General features: G+C 37.9%; 1 protein-coding gene across 1 annotated transcript; it reads left to right on the top strand.

The window, feature by feature from the left end:
* Positions 1-8,668: 8,668 nt before the first annotated feature.
* Positions 8,669-16,087, top strand: tmem33 (transmembrane protein 33). The gene is made up of 8 exons (XM_074674209.1): positions 8,669-8,781; positions 9,767-9,834; positions 11,801-11,895; positions 12,004-12,191; positions 12,678-12,745; positions 13,033-13,166; positions 13,343-13,426; positions 15,026-16,087. Exons 2-8 carry the CDS (start codon positions 9,787-9,789, stop codon positions 15,153-15,155), a joined length of 747 nt encoding a protein of 248 aa, XP_074530310.1. The 5' UTR covers positions 8,669-8,781; positions 9,767-9,786; the 3' UTR covers positions 15,156-16,087.
* Positions 16,088-16,458: the final 371 nt, after the last annotated feature.

Here is a 16,458-nt window from a genome sequence, read left to right on the forward strand (position 1 = left end):
AAACAGCACATGCCAACAAAAGGAGCCACACAGCATTGAGCTGCAGCAGAGCCGGAGGAGCCGGAGGAGCCGGAGGAGCCGGAGGGGGAGAGGCTGCAGCTCCCGCGTTAAATATGGGAAAGTTTGGGGAACGAGGTCGGCAGGTCAAGAAAAGTCAACAAGAGAGCAGTCTTGATGACAGAAGGAATTTAATATCAAAAATACATAAATCTTCAAGTGAGGGCAGCCGCACAATGGGCACAAAGGAGGCGAGTGTTAGAGTCAACACACATTTGTTGTTGGCGATTAAATGGATCGGGCCAAGTTGTTAACATTTAACACAAAACCTTGGCACTAGAATAGAGGTGGAGGAGAAAGGAAGGGGGTTTCCTGGATGGAGCATGGCTGTCATGACGCGCTCCTGCAGGGAAGCATCACAGCTGTGTTACTGCGCGATCACAGCCTGCAATATTCCTTAAATAAGAAATGCACAGAGTCAAGTTTGAGCTTGTGTTTGGATCAGTCTGGTCATTTTTTGATCAGACTTTTTTTTTCTGGGTCATTAAATGCAACACTCTTGGTACTGATGCGCATTTACGCACCGATTTTACGCACTTCCGGGAATGTGCAAGCCACTAACCCACTTTCAGTTTGCTGAATCACAGTGTCAGCGTTGACATACTTGTTCAATTTAGAGAATAATTCCCCCATTAAACAGGAAAGATGTTCATTTTTCTGCAATGAACAATCGCCCCGATTTGCAGCAGAGCAACACGTGACGAAACCTTTTTTTAAATCTAAATTAATCCACCTCCCGTTCCAGTTTTACCAGACTCCCTAAAATGAGCTGCATGTTAGATATTTGATGTTATGTTTGTATAATTTGTCTGACTTGATGGTGTTTTCTGTGATATCTTTGCGTTTTTGCGCATTTACGCACCAATTTTACGCACTCCCGAGGATGTGCAAGCAGCTAACCCACCTTCAATTTGCTGAATCACAGTGTCAGTGTGGACATATTTGTTCAATTTAAAGATTTATTTCCCCATTGAACAGGAAACATGTTCATTTTCTGCAAGGAACACTCGCACTTTTATTTGCAGCTGTGCAACACATGACGAAAACGTTTTTTTTTTCTCAATCTAAATTAACCCACTTTCTGTGTCAGTTTTATCAGAGTCTCAAAAATGAGCTTTTTGTTGGATATTCCATGTTATGTTTGTATTATTTTTCTGACTTGATGGTGTTTTTTGGGGTATCTTTGCGTTTTTGCGCATTTATGCACCAATTTTACGCACTCCCGAGGATGTGCAAGCCACTAGCCCACATTAAGCTAGCTAAATCACGGTGTCAGCGTGGACATACTTGTTCAATTTAAGGATTAATTTCTTCATTTAGCAGAAAAAATGTTCATTTTTCTGCAAGGAACATTCGCCCCCCTTATTTGCAGCTGTGCAACACATGATGAAAACTTTTTTTTTCAATCTAAATTAATCCACTTCTCGTGTCATTTTGACCAGAGTCTCAAAAATGAGCTGCATGTTAGATATTTGATGTAATGTTTGTTTAATTTGTCTGACTTGATGATGTGTTCTGTGGTATCTTTGCGTTTTTGCGCATTTACGCACCAATTTTACGCACTTCCGGGAAAGTGTAAGCAACTAACCCACCTTTAGTTTGCTGAATCACGGTGTTAGCGTGGACATACTTGTTCAATTTAAGCATTTATTTCCCCATTGAACAGGAAACAGGCTCATTTTTCTGCAAGGAACAATCGCTCCCTTTATTTGCAGCTGCGCAACACATGACGAAAACGTTTAATCCAAATCTACCCACCTCCCGTTCCAGTTTTATCAGAGTCTCTAAAATGAGCTGTATGTCGGATATTTCATGTTTTGTTTGTATAATTTTTCCGACTTGATGATGTTTTCGGTGGTATCTTTGCGTTTTAGCGCATTTACGCACCAATTTTACGCATTTGTCTCGTGAATGCAGAGGCAGCTAAGCCACCCAAGCTTGTTGAATCACAGTGTCACCGCATAGACATCCTTCATCTGGTACAATGTCGAGATTAATCTTCCCATCGTGCAGGAAACAGGCCTATTTGTCTCCACATCCCCTCCGAGCGCCGCGCCACACTGGCCACAGCTCTGAGAACTCTGTCTGACCTTCGCCCTCAACCCTGCAAAGCCCTGCAAGTTCCCTGGCCGTCGCAAACAACTCTGAATTCCATAATTCTTCACGAAAAGGCACTATTAGGGAAAAATCCTTCCTTTTTGACAATTTAATAGTGCAAACTAATCATGTGGTTGACACGGGCCATTCATCTCCACACAGGCAGACAAAGACAAGGCCTTTTCCATAGGTTCGTCTGGATCCTGCAGTCAGACCAGCCTCTATTTTGAGATCAAGTGCACAATAAAAGCATTGTGACTGCTTAATGGCTATGTTTGTGAAGCCACCCAAAACCCAGTGTATTAAATGCATTTTTCTTTTTTTCTTTCTTTGCAGACAAGAAAAGGGGCCACCGTGGACCGGACTGAGAATAACTGAGAATAAAAAGCGAAAAGCAGAACGCTACAAGCCTCTGTAAAGCAATCAAAACATGAAACAAAGGAAAAGATTAGGATTTAAAATAATGGTAGCTGCAAAATTGCTTAAACCCCCCAAGTTATGAATTCGTTTCTGAATCAATTTAGCGGTGCAGGCATTTTCCAAACATCCTCTTGCGGGAGTAACAAGACAGGGAAATTGATCCAGTGAGACCTCACCTCTCGGTGCGCCTCAATAAAAGAGACATCAGCCTCTCTCCACGACTGTATAATTTTTAATATATATGCAATAAATGTTCAATTTGTTTCCTGAAATGACGGGAAATAATAACGTCAAATTTTAAAGCCATCCATTACAGCCAAACAATGCTCATGCATGCGCGCTGTGACGCAGAGTGCTTTGATTAATTCACGTTTTGATTGTGTTTGATGAAGCAATAACGGCTCAGAGATCCACTTTGGACCAGTTGAACCGTTTTCCTTCCTCTCTCTTGTGAAAATAAGGTAGTTACTGTGCTTTGATTTAAAGAAAAAAGAGCAGGAAAGAGGCTTAATTTCACAAAGAAGGTAGATTTTCAGAAACACCGAAACATGGATGACACTCAGTTATTGGTGTCACACAGAGCATTCTTCATTTGAGCTGCTCCAGACTAAAATCCCTTCACACAATGTAAACATTAATGCCACTTTTACCACATCTGGGGATTTAAACTGCTGAAAATGTCACCTTTTCAAATTGGTTCAGCAATTTAGAGGCTCAGTCACACCCAGAATTAAAAAAACTGAGACATAGCAGCACAAAGAAACAATAAAATGTCAAAACAAACAAACAAAAAAGCTTAAAATGATCCCAGGAAGGGACATGCAGTGATATTCTCACCATAAACCGGATAAAATCACACTGAGAGTCAGGTTTTGTGGAGCAAATTGATTGCACTCTTCCCTGTTTGGAGCCTGGCTGCAGGTCTCCATGTGCAGGTACAGAGGGAGGCCAGGCCAGGGTCTGGGATCGCTGTAGACCTTGACACAAAGTGCATTAAGTTGGCTGATCTCTCTCAAACCGTTTGATTAATTCACTCCCATTCAGGCCCAAGCGAGCAAGGAGTGGAGGGACGTGACCAATGACATAATAGGCTCTGTCAAACAGCCGTGCAAAACGCCCAGACCATTTGTGGTGACAATCCTGATGCCATCAGAGCCATTATAGGCCCCCATTCAGCCCAGAAACAAACATCGCTTTGCTCCCAAAAAGGGAAAAGTCAGCTTTCTGGTTGCTTTCTGTGTCAACAGTGTTTGGCTCAGAGCTCACAGTGGGCACCACAGTCCCCCCAGACCTCAGGACGGAAGTGAGCAAAACTCAGCTCTGGGTTTTTTATTTTTCTTTTCAGTTTTTTTCTCTACTTCTGAAAATATCATCCTTTTATTTCCCTTTTTAAGATAATTCAACAGACCTTACTTTTTTAATTTCAAATAAATAATGATGCTTTGCTCAACAGACCTTCAGGAAGAGCAAAATACAGAAAAATGAATTTATCTATAGGCACAGGAAGCTTATTTTCTTCTACAGGTGTGGAGCTGCTGGCAGCTTGATGTGAAACATCTTTCTTTGTGGCACAGAGGCTTTATGACAAAGAGCCTTTGGATGATTCACATGCAGGGAAAAGGTTAGGAGAGGAGAGGAGAGGCTGAGGGTGCAGCAGATGAGTTAGGAGGAAAAAAAACACACGTCTCTTCAAAATATATGGTGCCAGTTTTCAAAAAGATGGCTGGATAAAGATTTTTGACTTTGTGCAAACTCAACCAGCATGCAGGGTTTGGAAATGTTGCATGGTTTGTTCAGTTTAAAGAAGCAAAAATCCTAATTTTTCACTCCTTCCTGACAAAATATGACAGATATCAACATGCACTTTTTTTGCATGTGCCCTAAAAAGGAAGCTATGAAAATTTAAGTCCAAATTATTTTTTCTTCATGCAGATTTTGTTGACTCAGGCCTGTTTTGCTCTGACCACTCTAAATGTATTAGCACATTTTGTAAACAAATATTTTTTTTTTTTAACTTCAAGCCAGTCAAAGCAATAAAATCTTGTTTAAAACTTAAAACTAACTTGTGATCCCCTTTGAAGTTTCCTATAAATCACTTGGACTCTGTTCCCACTGCAGCTCATCATGCAACAATCATCCCGAGCCTCCAAAGATCAGCGCACAAAGACATAAAAGGAGGAGAAGTCTGTTGATAACTCGCTTTTTGTGACTCTACTCATTTAGAGAGAAATGCACCGTGTCCTTCTTTTTCCTCCACATCAAACCGACTCTTTCTTCCCGTCTTCTTCCGCGCTTGTCCTGATTTCCTTCCCTGGCCGCTCCCTGTTTGTTTTAGCGAGCAGATCCAGGGAGGGAGATGAAGCGATTACAAGCGCATCCTTTCAGATGCAGCACGGTTTATTTCTCCTTAGAAAGCTTCACTTTGCTCTGTCACTCACTCTCTGCTCTTTGTGTCTTTCTTTTAAAAAACAGTCCATAGAGGAGCAGTGACGGATTATAGGAGCAGAGTTAAAGGGGAGAGATTACGCGCAGGGTGGACATGTTTGTGTTTACGCACAGGGAAACAGAGTCAGATGATAAAAAATTACACTTTTTTATTATTATTATTTCGACTACTACTGTAATAATTTAATCTGTAATTTCCTCTATGTTTTAGGTTATTTTTTACTCAATATTTCGAACAAAGTATGACGACAGTCTGAATTTGTATCAGATCCAACTCATTTTAATTTGCAGCATAGAAATAAAATACACCTGATCTTTTTTCGATTATTATTTTAAAATAAAATGATCCCGTATTAAGCTGTTGGTTGACTTTTATTGCATCTTTTATTTATTTATTTATTTTGTAATTTTTTTTCTTTTTCTTTTCTTTTTTTATTGTTTTATTTTTTTAATTATTTTATTTAATTTATTTTTTTTATGCGCATTATTTTAATTACGGTAAAATCCCAGAATGTGAGAGTCTAAAATACGTGTCCGTAAAGAACAACACTAAAATCGGCTAAAATTTACACCAATATAACTTATATTAAAGATTGCACTTCATTTATCGTTAAATAATCTGCTTTTATTTAGAAAAAAAAATTAAAAACAAGACTTTCTGCAGAAAAAGTTAGAAATGCTCCTTTAATATGTTTTCTTTAATATTAAACGTGTATCTGCAGTAGCGCTGACTTCGCATCCTTACAATTTTTCAAATAACGGGCCTAAAAAAATCACAATAAAAAAAGCTGCATGTATCAGATAAAATCAACACTCTATTTGATTTTTAAAGAAGGACCATTTTAGCTCAACATGTGTCAGAAGCTGCTCGGATTAAAAGTCAGGCAGAAAACGCGTCTCATTGAAATTCTCAGCTTCAGCTCTCTGGTGGCTGCAGCTGGTCCGAGAGGAGCTGACGCTTAAAAAACCATCAAGCTCTTTTCTCACTGCACGACGCCGTTTGCTAAACTCACACATGCTCGGTGAACTACTCCACGTTATAAGAAAGAAAAAAAACACACTCTACGTTCTGCAGCAGTTAAGCAAAATCATGAATTAAAGACATAAAATGCATGCACGGCAGGGCGCTGCAGCCTTACTTACTCGGTGCTGTGCTGAGTCTCCGCAGTTTAATTACGAGCCCTAATTTCCAAACGCAGATAGTGTCAAAAAACTGCGACTATTTCTCAGAGATTCCCTTTAACAAGTGGAAACTTAGTGTCCTCCTGCACCATTTTATACATGATGAGCCGTCAGTAATGGGATTATTAAACAAAAACGTTTCAGGCGCTGGCGTTAACCTTTTTTAATGCCTAATTAGGTTTTGCAAAGAAATAATTAGATTCTACAGTGCTTACACTGCCTATATTTTCAAATGGCATCTCCAGCAAACACATCATCCTGCGACACTCGTGCCAATAATCTGCGGATGTATGAGCTACAGGAGCAGTCAGATGTAAGATTTTAAAACATGTTGGGACCAAATAAGGTGCACTTAAAGCTAAAATAATTATCCAACACAGGCTATAGGCCAAACTGCAGGAGCGTGCATAGTCTGGTGCAGTGCGCCCTCTCGTGGTCGATCTTTACATAATAGTTAAAACACTTAAAGTCTGCATTCAATTCATAAAAAAGGCGTTGATTTAAAATAATTCTTCGAGTAAACTCTTGTTTTTTATCTGATGCATTAACAAACTGGTTCCTTGATCCTTAAATTAAAAAGATGGAGCCTGTTCTTGCGCTGGAGCGTGGGCGTCAACCTTGGCGCAGGCGCACTACAGCTTTTTAGGACTCCAGTAGACTGCAGGAAAAAATCAGTGCATGCAGCTCTCTCCCCACAAATATTTTCAACAGAATATTTTATGTTGATATAACTTTGTTATCTTGTGGATTATATTGGTGACTTTGTTTTTTTTTCATGCAAATCTATCCCTATGGAGTTTTGGAAAAGTCTCTTATTTTTATGCTCCAGTGTTTTCTAAAATGTACTTAGTTCTATCAACTTGTATATCACTTTTTAATTTTCTTATATTTTTATTTCAATATTTTTTGTCTTTGTTTTTCTATAGATTTCAGAGAAATCCTGGATCTGCCATCCTCACAAAGTGCCTGCTTCAATAAGAGAATGTTAAAGCATAGCCACAATAATATCAAGCTGTAATGAACTATCGAAGCAGGGTAATTTTGATTTGGTGTATATTAACCTCAAGGACACAATCCACAATTGTCAGATCAGTGTCAAAGAAACATTGTCCTCAAGTTTAACACATAAAATTCAGCTGATATCCAGACATAGACATATTATTAAGCAACAAATAGAACAATATGAATGTCCCAAATACAGGTGACATTACTGAATTTTGTTCAAATAGTGTGGGTTGCATAGATAGCAAATTAATCAGTATTTTTGCATTAGATAGTTAATATGTGCAGACCAACAGAATAACAATGGGGAAGCTGAAGATGGCTGCAGATTCTGTAGCTGGTCTTATGTTGGCTGGAGCAGCCTCTAGTCCTACAGATCCCTACTCGAGGTTCACTTGTAACACATATCTACCCCATTTTAATATAAAGTTAACTGTTTGGTATGCTGAAGGGAATGTTTTAATATGTGGCATCAAATTATATTATTATTATAATAATAATACTAATAATACTAATAATAATAATAATAATAATAATAATAATAATAATAATAATAATAATAATTATTATTATTATTATTATTATTATTATTATTATCATTATCATTATCATTATTATTATTATTATTATTATTATTATTATTATCATTATTATTATTATATCTTAAAAAATGTTCCAGATTTCTTAGTAAATACAGTGAAATTAAATAAGATCATGCTGAGTGGCATAAATGGGGGGAAAAAATTTTCTCTTTTTTTGGCTGTTTTTCTTTTTCTTTTTTGAGAAAAAATGAAATGTTAAAAGGCATGTTTGCCTGCAGCTGTTCTGTTTTGTAATTTTTTTTTATATTATTGTCATGTGATTGTTGATTAATATCCTGTGAAAGAAGGGGCAGATACAATAAGAGTTTTCTTCTTTCTGCTCCTTTTCATTCAGTTTTGGGGATCTTTTATTTTTCTTAGTATCAATTTGTATTTATAAAAGAATGAAATACAAATACATAAATAAATAAATAAATAAATAAATAAATAAATAAATAAATAAATAAATAATAATAATAATAATAATAATACTAATAATACTAATAATGTATTATTATTATTATTATTATTATTATTATTATTATTATTATTATGATGATTATTATTATTATTATTATTATTATTATTATTATTATTATTATTATTATTATTATTATAAATACTGCCTTACCCCCATGTACACGAGAATAAGGTACCTAGTTACATTGCATTTAGACAACCTGAAAAGTGATAGTGGTACAATCCCCCAGAATTTTCTATGAGCAAAGAATTTAACGCTTAATTATTATTTCATATGGTTTCTGCTTCTTTAATTTTGTATCTGTATTATGTATTATTACGGCTTTATATTGATAATTGATCATATCATTTAATTCATTGTTTTGACCACTAGAGGTGAGTGTAGCTCAGGAAGTACCATTCTGAAATCTCGCGAGATGACATCCTCTTGCTTCAGAAGGTCAGCTGATCATTTACCTTAGTGAAGTGACACCAGCGGCTTGTCACTTCTTCACAGCACGCTGACTCTGTAGCACCGGTAAGCTTTGTGTCATATTATTAATATAAATCATAAAATATTTTCTGATTTCGAGCTGTTGTATTCAGCCTTGGCTCCGGCCTTAGCGTAGAAAGAGAAACATATATTCATCATGAGCTAGGAGAAAAGCTAACGTTAGCTCCCATGCTAGTAACGATGGTAACAGAATATTCTAGACCCACTTGCTGCTAGCAGTAGCATCATGAGCCACAAAAAGAAGTCTGTCTTTCTTTTCTTTTTCTTATAAAGGTCTAGGTTGGTTTAAACGCGTACATGTTTTCTTATTTCTGTTTACATCACTCCACCAAAACCCAAGAGTTACATTACAGTTACTGAAATCGTAGCGGATGCTAGCTTAGCTGTTGCTACCTCATTTTCCTCTTCATAAAGGGAAAGTGATGCAGATAAATGCCGGTTAGCCTTTGTGTTCTCCTTTATAAGAATAATCCCTGGAGATATTAATCATTTCACTTTGAATGGCTTTCTCTGGCATCCTGTTTACTAAATTAAAAAATGTACAGACATACATACATGGGATAAACCAGCAGCTTTGGTTAACACTCTGCCTAAAATGAGTATTTCCAGGAAAATAAGGTTACGCTGACCTTTAGAGCTCTGATACCCAATGATTTTTTTCTACAATGAGTGACTTTGTATTTTAAGTAAATATCATTTTTTACCAAAAGTATTATAAATGAATTGATACTGAACCATTAGGTAAGAGAAATCTAATTCCATTGTAATACATGTGCATGTTGTTTGTACACATATGTTGGTAAAATTAGCATGTTTGAATTTTAAACATCAACACCAAAAAATATTGGATGTTATTGTCAGTTTCTTTCAGTATCCTGCTACAGAACCAAAACCAACCAATCCCATTTTCATCCAGCTCATGTTTGAAGTGAAACAAAAACTCAGGTGCTTACTATTCCTGTGTGTATGAGCAGTCATGTTTCATGATGCAATTTTTTTTTTCCATTAGAGCAACCCTTACATCCAAAGATGGCTGACACAAACCAACAAGGGCCTCCTCCCCAACTTGGGCCTGTGGTAAGTAGGCTTAAAGTACATAATGACACCCTTAGTTTCTACTATTTGTCACCCTGTTATTACCAACATCCTGCTAATTCTACTGAAAAAGATAAATGTCTTGTACTACTCAGCCTGTAAAGATATTTAAAAACATAATCATGGGATTATCTTTAGGAAATCTTAGACATCCTGTTTATCCAGTATTGGATTTGTTCCTATATTGGATACGCTGATATTTACAAACTAATTTTGGCTGATACCTTAAACAAACCTTTTTCCAGTGTTAAGAACACCAAGTCTCAGGGCTAGAATTTTAAACAGATGTGAAACACACCAGCATTTGATCCTCTCACAAATACTAACTGTTTTCTTCTATGAATATATACAATCAGAAATATGGTCCCTGCTGTATTCTTAGCCATTTTGAATGACTAAATCAAGATCTACTGACAGGTTTTGGCATGCACCAACATTTTCTGTTTGTTTTCAGATGCTCTCTGAGCTGTTTAGGATGAGGGAGAGTGTTGTGCTTGAAGAGCGTTTTGCTAGTCCTCCAGTCACATGTACTTCAGAAGCATTGCAAACAGCCAGAGTGCCTTTCTTGTTGATCTCCATCACTTTGAAATACTGTCGTACACTCTGTTTATTGTCACCGGAGAGGCTGTCATCTGACGCACATAATTAGTCATCTACTCATCCCCAAATATTACTTGAAGTTATATCTGTGAACACTGATGACTATCTTTTTAGGCTTTTATCTGCCAATTTTAATATCATGCTGATAATATTGTGTAATCCTTTGTACAAACATGTTGTATATAACTCATTGTTGCATAAATCTCTCCCCCCCAAAACAAAAAAAAACAAAAAAAAAGACAAGCTGTGTTACGATGTGGTCTATATGGTTATTTTTCAGATTACCAAGCCTGTCTGTTTCTTAACAATAAAAACAAAAGAAGTGCAGTAGAGATAGACCAATACGACTTTTTTAGGGCCGATACTGATACCGACTATTAGTAGTCTAGGAGGCCGATAACTGATATTTGAAGCCGATATTAATTTGCAGTCAAAGTGAAAATATTGGCAGCAAAAAATGTAAAAACAATACAAACTCCAACACTTAAATGCATTCAAATGCCTTTAAGCATGAGTTTATTAGACAGCTCCCAGGCTCAGCAGCATATTTTAAAAAGCTAAATGAAAACTTAAAGAAATAAATAGATTGTTTTCTACACTAAATAAAGTTTTGTGGGTACCGTGGGTGAGACGGTGCTGGGGAAGTGACTGCAGGCCGCGGCGCAGCTGCATCAGAGCTGAAACAACATAGTTTGGAATTGGTTTCATATCTACCGTCGGATTAAAAAAAAAGGCAGATGCCGATATGTCGATATATATTAATATATATGTATATATATCATATATACATATATATATATATAATATATATATATATTAATTTTGGCCAATTTCCAGAATTTTTAACAGACATTCAGACCGAGTTAAATGTAAAATTATTTGCAAGAAAAGAATAGATAATTTTAGCCCTACATAGCCAGAGTTTTCAGATTTTTAAAAGTATGTTTGTTACCTTAGTTTGCCTTCAAACTCTGAGCCAAAGCAGTCAGTTTCAGGATAATAAGAGCTTCATTGGCTACAGCTGCGTGTCGTCTCCAGACTTTTGATAAGGGTTACCTAAATTAACCGCCAGATTGAATTAAGTTGTTTTTTAGTCTGGTCTGTTTATCTTGGCTGTTCCAAAATACTTCAAAGTCTCCTTTTTACCAACAGGCAAGTTTTCAGCGCTTATAAACCAAAATGTGCAGAAACATAAAGTTCTCAAAGATTTCCAGTCGTTTGTTTCACTCTGAGATGCAGTTATAGTTTTATGTTTTTCACCCACAATGTTTTACAGAGCCAGTTCAGGAAGTATTTCTCAACTTTTTCTCCTTTAAATACCAAATGTACTGTCTTCTTTCCTCCACAGCAATTTTTAATGAGTAACAAGCTGGAAACTGCCATGTGGCTTTCACGTCTCTTCACAGTCTACTGCTCTGTAATGTTTATTCTCCCAGTTTTGGGGTGAGTTTGCTCAGTTCCTCTGAAGTTTAATTCACAGTATTTTTCCCTGTCATTATTTTCTGCCTGGACATGGATCAGAATGTGTGTCTTACACTTTGTGTGTTTCAGACCTTATGCTGCAGCTAACTTCTATCAGCGAGCCTTGTTAGCGAACGCCCTCACCAGTGCCCTTCGCCTGCATCAGAGGCTTCCCCGCTTCCAGCTGAGCAGAGCTTTCCTGGCCCAGGCGCTTCAGGAGGACAGCTGTCACTACCTGCTCTACTCACTCATCCTGGTTAACTCCTATCCCATCACCAGTATCCTTCCACCTCAAACTGACATCATTAGAGACGAGATAGTTGTTTATACCTAGTTAAGATTCCACATTCATGTACAGGTCAGGAACTAATAGCTGGTAGATTTTTACTTTGATTTGGAGCTTTAAAAAGTTAAGAACCAACTATTTGTGGTGATATTTCAATTGTTCAAAATCTGCCTTTTAAACTTTTATGATGCTTTTAAAGTTCAGGCAGAGTTTACTCATGTTTGTGTCTTTTTGACTCCATGAGCGCACGCTGAGCTTTCAGCTGTTCTGATCAGTATCACATGAAAGTGCACGATGTGCTGCACCCAGGCTTTTTAGAGGATTTAATACAGAGCCAGTGCCCCTGTATAACCAAACCTCATGATCTTCATCATGAAAAATTTGATAACGCTCCATCATCTCTGTGTGAACCACTTTTTGAGCTGACCTCAGAAGTTGTGTAACGTTTCTCCAGCTTTTCCTTAACGAGTGTTTTCAGTGAGCATCTTTCCAGTTTTTCTCTTTTCCCTGCTCCACGCAACGACCTACACAAAGAAAGTCCTTGATGTGAGTATATGCTGTGGATTTCCTCTTTTACCTAAATTGCTGTAAACGCAATGAAAAAGTTATTATTAACAGAGAAATCAGGCGTGTGGAAAGACGAGCACCTACATCCCTGTTTTAGTAATTCATAAACTCAACCAAAATATAAGTGATCTTTTTTGTACTCATTTTTTCCCGTGTAAATACTAATAATTTCTACTTTTCTATAGTTCTTCAAATTTCTAATTTTGTATTATTATTATTATCATTATTTGTGAGCTTGTGATTGATTTTTGCCAATCTCTCTGCAGTCGATGGGCCCCAGCAGCCTGATGTTTATCAGAAACCTTCTGGACAAACTAACAACCAATCAGCAAAACATCCTCAAGTTCATCGCCTGCAACGAGATCTTCCTGATGCCAGCCACTGTTTTCATGCTCTTCAGGTAAGTCTACCTGACCTTTTAATGCTCAGGAACCGTCCAGAGATGTCCTATCCATATATCAGGAAATCAAAACTTCAGACAAAGATTTTCTCTTGGCATTAGAATATTATTAAGAAATGTTTTTGTATTTACTAATTTCATTTTTTTTTCCTTCCCACATGGTTCATGATCCGTAGCGGACAGGGAAGCTTGCTGCTGCCATTCATTTACTACAGATTCCTCACTCTGCGCTACACGTCCAGAAGAAACCCTTACTGCCGGTGAGATACCATGTCATACTGTGACAAAGTGCTGGTTTTAATCAAGCAAAGAATCCTATCAGTCTAGTTAATTATAGTTTAGGTTCAGGTTTAAAGCGTTGATAATATAATCATGAAGGAGTTGTTTTGTTCAGGGAAAAACTTAAGCAAAAAAAACATTGTAAAAAAAAAAAGCAGCACAGTTGCTACCAGCTCCCAGTAGATGTTAAAGGTATAGTTCGGGCGCTGTCTTACCCCTGTCAGCGTCCTGTGACCCGAGATCTGGTGCGGTTTTGGTCCAGACGAAAGTAGTCCAGCAACATGGCTGGGGTCACGAAAATAAAGCGTTTTTCCTCTCAAAACAGTTTGTGTTCAAAAGAGTGATACATTTGCATCACAAAACTGCAAACCGGAAAAAAGTCAGACTCCGTTATCGCTTGGCACTACTTTCTGCTGCGTATCACTGCGCCGCGCGGTGCATCCAGCTGACTGGCGACTGACAAATGGTGGTGCACTTGTCAGAAGTGTGCAGCTCTGCCGACAGAGGTGGAGTGCTACTGCTGCCACGAACTGAACCTCATCACGCCACAGATTGATGAGGAGGCCTTTCAATTGATGAGGAGGCCAGCGTTGCAGCTTCTGTCTGCATCACAAACAATAATGACTTCCCTGCACTGAATGAGGGTGTCTAACAGACCTTTCCTGTAAACACAGCAGTAGCACTCCACCTCTTTCGACATGACTTCACACTTCTGACAAGTGCACCAGCATTTGTCTGTCACTCTCTTTTTCACGGCTCCAGCTGTGGCTCCAGGAGCGACATGACTGTGCCTCGTCTCTCTCTCCACCCGTTCTAACTCCATCTGACGAATTTCAGCATCAGTTTATTTTGGTTCATAAATAAATCCCCTTGGCTCTGTGCTAAATGTAATGTCATCTTCATCAGTGTCGAAGTCAGACATATCATCGTTAACTTTTTTAAGTTGTTATGACGGTGACAACACGCCCTGGTCAGCTGGATGCATCGCACGGCGCAGTGATACGCAGCAGAAAGTAGTGCCAAGCGATAACGGGGTCTGACTTTTTTCCCCGTTTGCAGTTTTGTGACACAAATGTATCACTCTTTTGAACACAATTTGTTTTGAGAGGAAAAACGCTTTATTTTCGTGACCCCAGCCATGTTGCCGGACTACTTTCGTCTGGACCAAAACTGCACCAGATCTCGGGTCACAGGACGCTGACAGGGGTAAGACAGCGCTGATGTACGTAACTTCAGATGAGGATGCCATACAGGTTCATATAAAAAAATCAGAACTATCCCTTTTAATATTTCACTCCACCTGCATGAGGCTATTTCACCGAGGCTTATTTGAATAGAAAAGATCCTGTCCTACAACATATAATTGATCATTCAAATGTATGCAAACGATGCTGGCACATGGCCGCTGTACTTTCTCTGCAGCTTATTTAAGGCTTATTTAACCCTTTGGGTGAGCTTTGTGAATTAGGCTCATTGGCACATTTAACATGCACAATCCCTGAGTGAGGCCTTAACTGAACAATCTCAGAATGACTCTCCCTCGTCACGACAGTCCATTAATACGTCTGTTTCCATCACAGCACCTTGTTCACGGAGCTGCGGATCCTTTTAGAGCACTTCATCATGAAGCCCGCCTGCCCCGTCTTCTTCAGGAGGATGTGCCTCAGCAGTATCGCCTTCATCAGCCGCCTGGCTCCCACGGGGGTCTGATTCCTCCACCGTAGTTTCTTTTTCTTTATGCTTTGTTTTTTTTTTCCAGCATTTAGGATGTGACTTACACTCTGATGGGAACAGACATTGCCATCAACAGAAGGAACTGTTCTTTGAATGTGGACTCTTCAGTCCGTGCTCTGACTCCTCTGGATGTCTGAGTACAGGTGGAGAGCAGCCAGTAATGCACTGAAGTTTCACGCTGATAGTTTCCTCCCCCTCTTCTTAATGTGACCTCATTGAAGCAGTGGACACTCCTCACTTTATGTTCACTGGACAAAGCAAAGCAGACATCAGCTGTCTTGTGTTCATCGGCTGTTATATGTTCCTCCTATGACCTTATTTATTCATGAAAATTGCATATTCTATGATGACAAATTAACATTCTGAGATTAGTTTCTTTAATGAAATGTGATTCTGCGTACGTTCTTGATTTTGAATAATAATCTTGAGATTAGATAGAGGGAAGATGGGGTTTGTTTGCTGTCTCTGCATTGTCCACTTCTTTCTTTTATGTGCGAGGCATGTGATGCTCTTATTTGTCTTAATGCCTAACTATAACTATCTTATCATGCCATGAACTCACTCAACAAGCATTTTCTATGAAGGTATGATGACATCAAGGGTGATAAAATGAGAGAAAGGATATCTGCTGTTTTTTACAGAATATTTAAAGATACCTGATATTTTGCTGTAGGATTTTTTTTTTAAATGCGTTGCATGTCATATTTCTGAATGCATTCTGACCTTGTTTGTCAGTCTGAATGCTGTCCTGGGTGTCTCATTCATTTGTGCTATGTAGCTTCCTTGCCTGATGCATGCTATGATTTTATTGTCATGTCCCATGTGTTAATTTGCCTACAAACAAACCACATTTTATATGATATGAATAAAATGATCTCTTAATTAAACAAATAAATAATAACAAATAATGAATGACCCAAGTATTTTTTTAAAAAACACGAAAAACTAATTATTTTTCTATCCAAACGTTTCTTTTCTAGCAAAGCCCTAAATGAAAGACCTTTTACCATAATTTAGTGTTACTTATTGCCACTTGAATTAGTGATAAGCTTTATTTTCCTAGTTTGAGAGCATAAATAGGATTTCAATCATGACATAAATCATCATAATTACTCAAAGTAGTCATTTCCAACTGTGATAATTATGATAAAATCCACATAGAATTAAGAATTTCAAAGCCACAGATGTCAAAACCGGTCCATTTATAATGTATATGTAGTTCTTTACATTCAACCAATCAGAACAAAGCTTCAACTTCTCGCGTTTATTTGCATCCAAT

This window comes from Halichoeres trimaculatus, unplaced genomic scaffold, assembly GCF_033239565.1.
Source record: "Halichoeres trimaculatus isolate MK-OKI-2021-1 unplaced genomic scaffold, fHalTri1.1 fHalTri1_scaffold_7, whole genome shotgun sequence".
NCBI classification, from domain to species: Eukaryota; Metazoa; Chordata; class Actinopteri; order Labriformes; family Labridae; genus Halichoeres; species Halichoeres trimaculatus.

Excerpts from the sequence above, each read along its gene's own strand:
- tmem33 (XM_074674209.1), top strand. The coding sequence starts at position 9,787 with ATGGCTGACACAAACCAACAAGGGCCTCCTCCCCAACTTGGGCCTGTG. Across the intron at positions 13,167-13,342 it reads ACTGTTTTCATGCTCTTCAG|CGGACAGGGAAGCTTGCTGC; the intron begins GTAAGTCTACCT and ends CATGATCCGTAG. Across the intron at positions 13,427-15,025 it reads AGAAGAAACCCTTACTGCCG|CACCTTGTTCACGGAGCTGC; the intron begins GTGAGATACCAT and ends TTTCCATCACAG.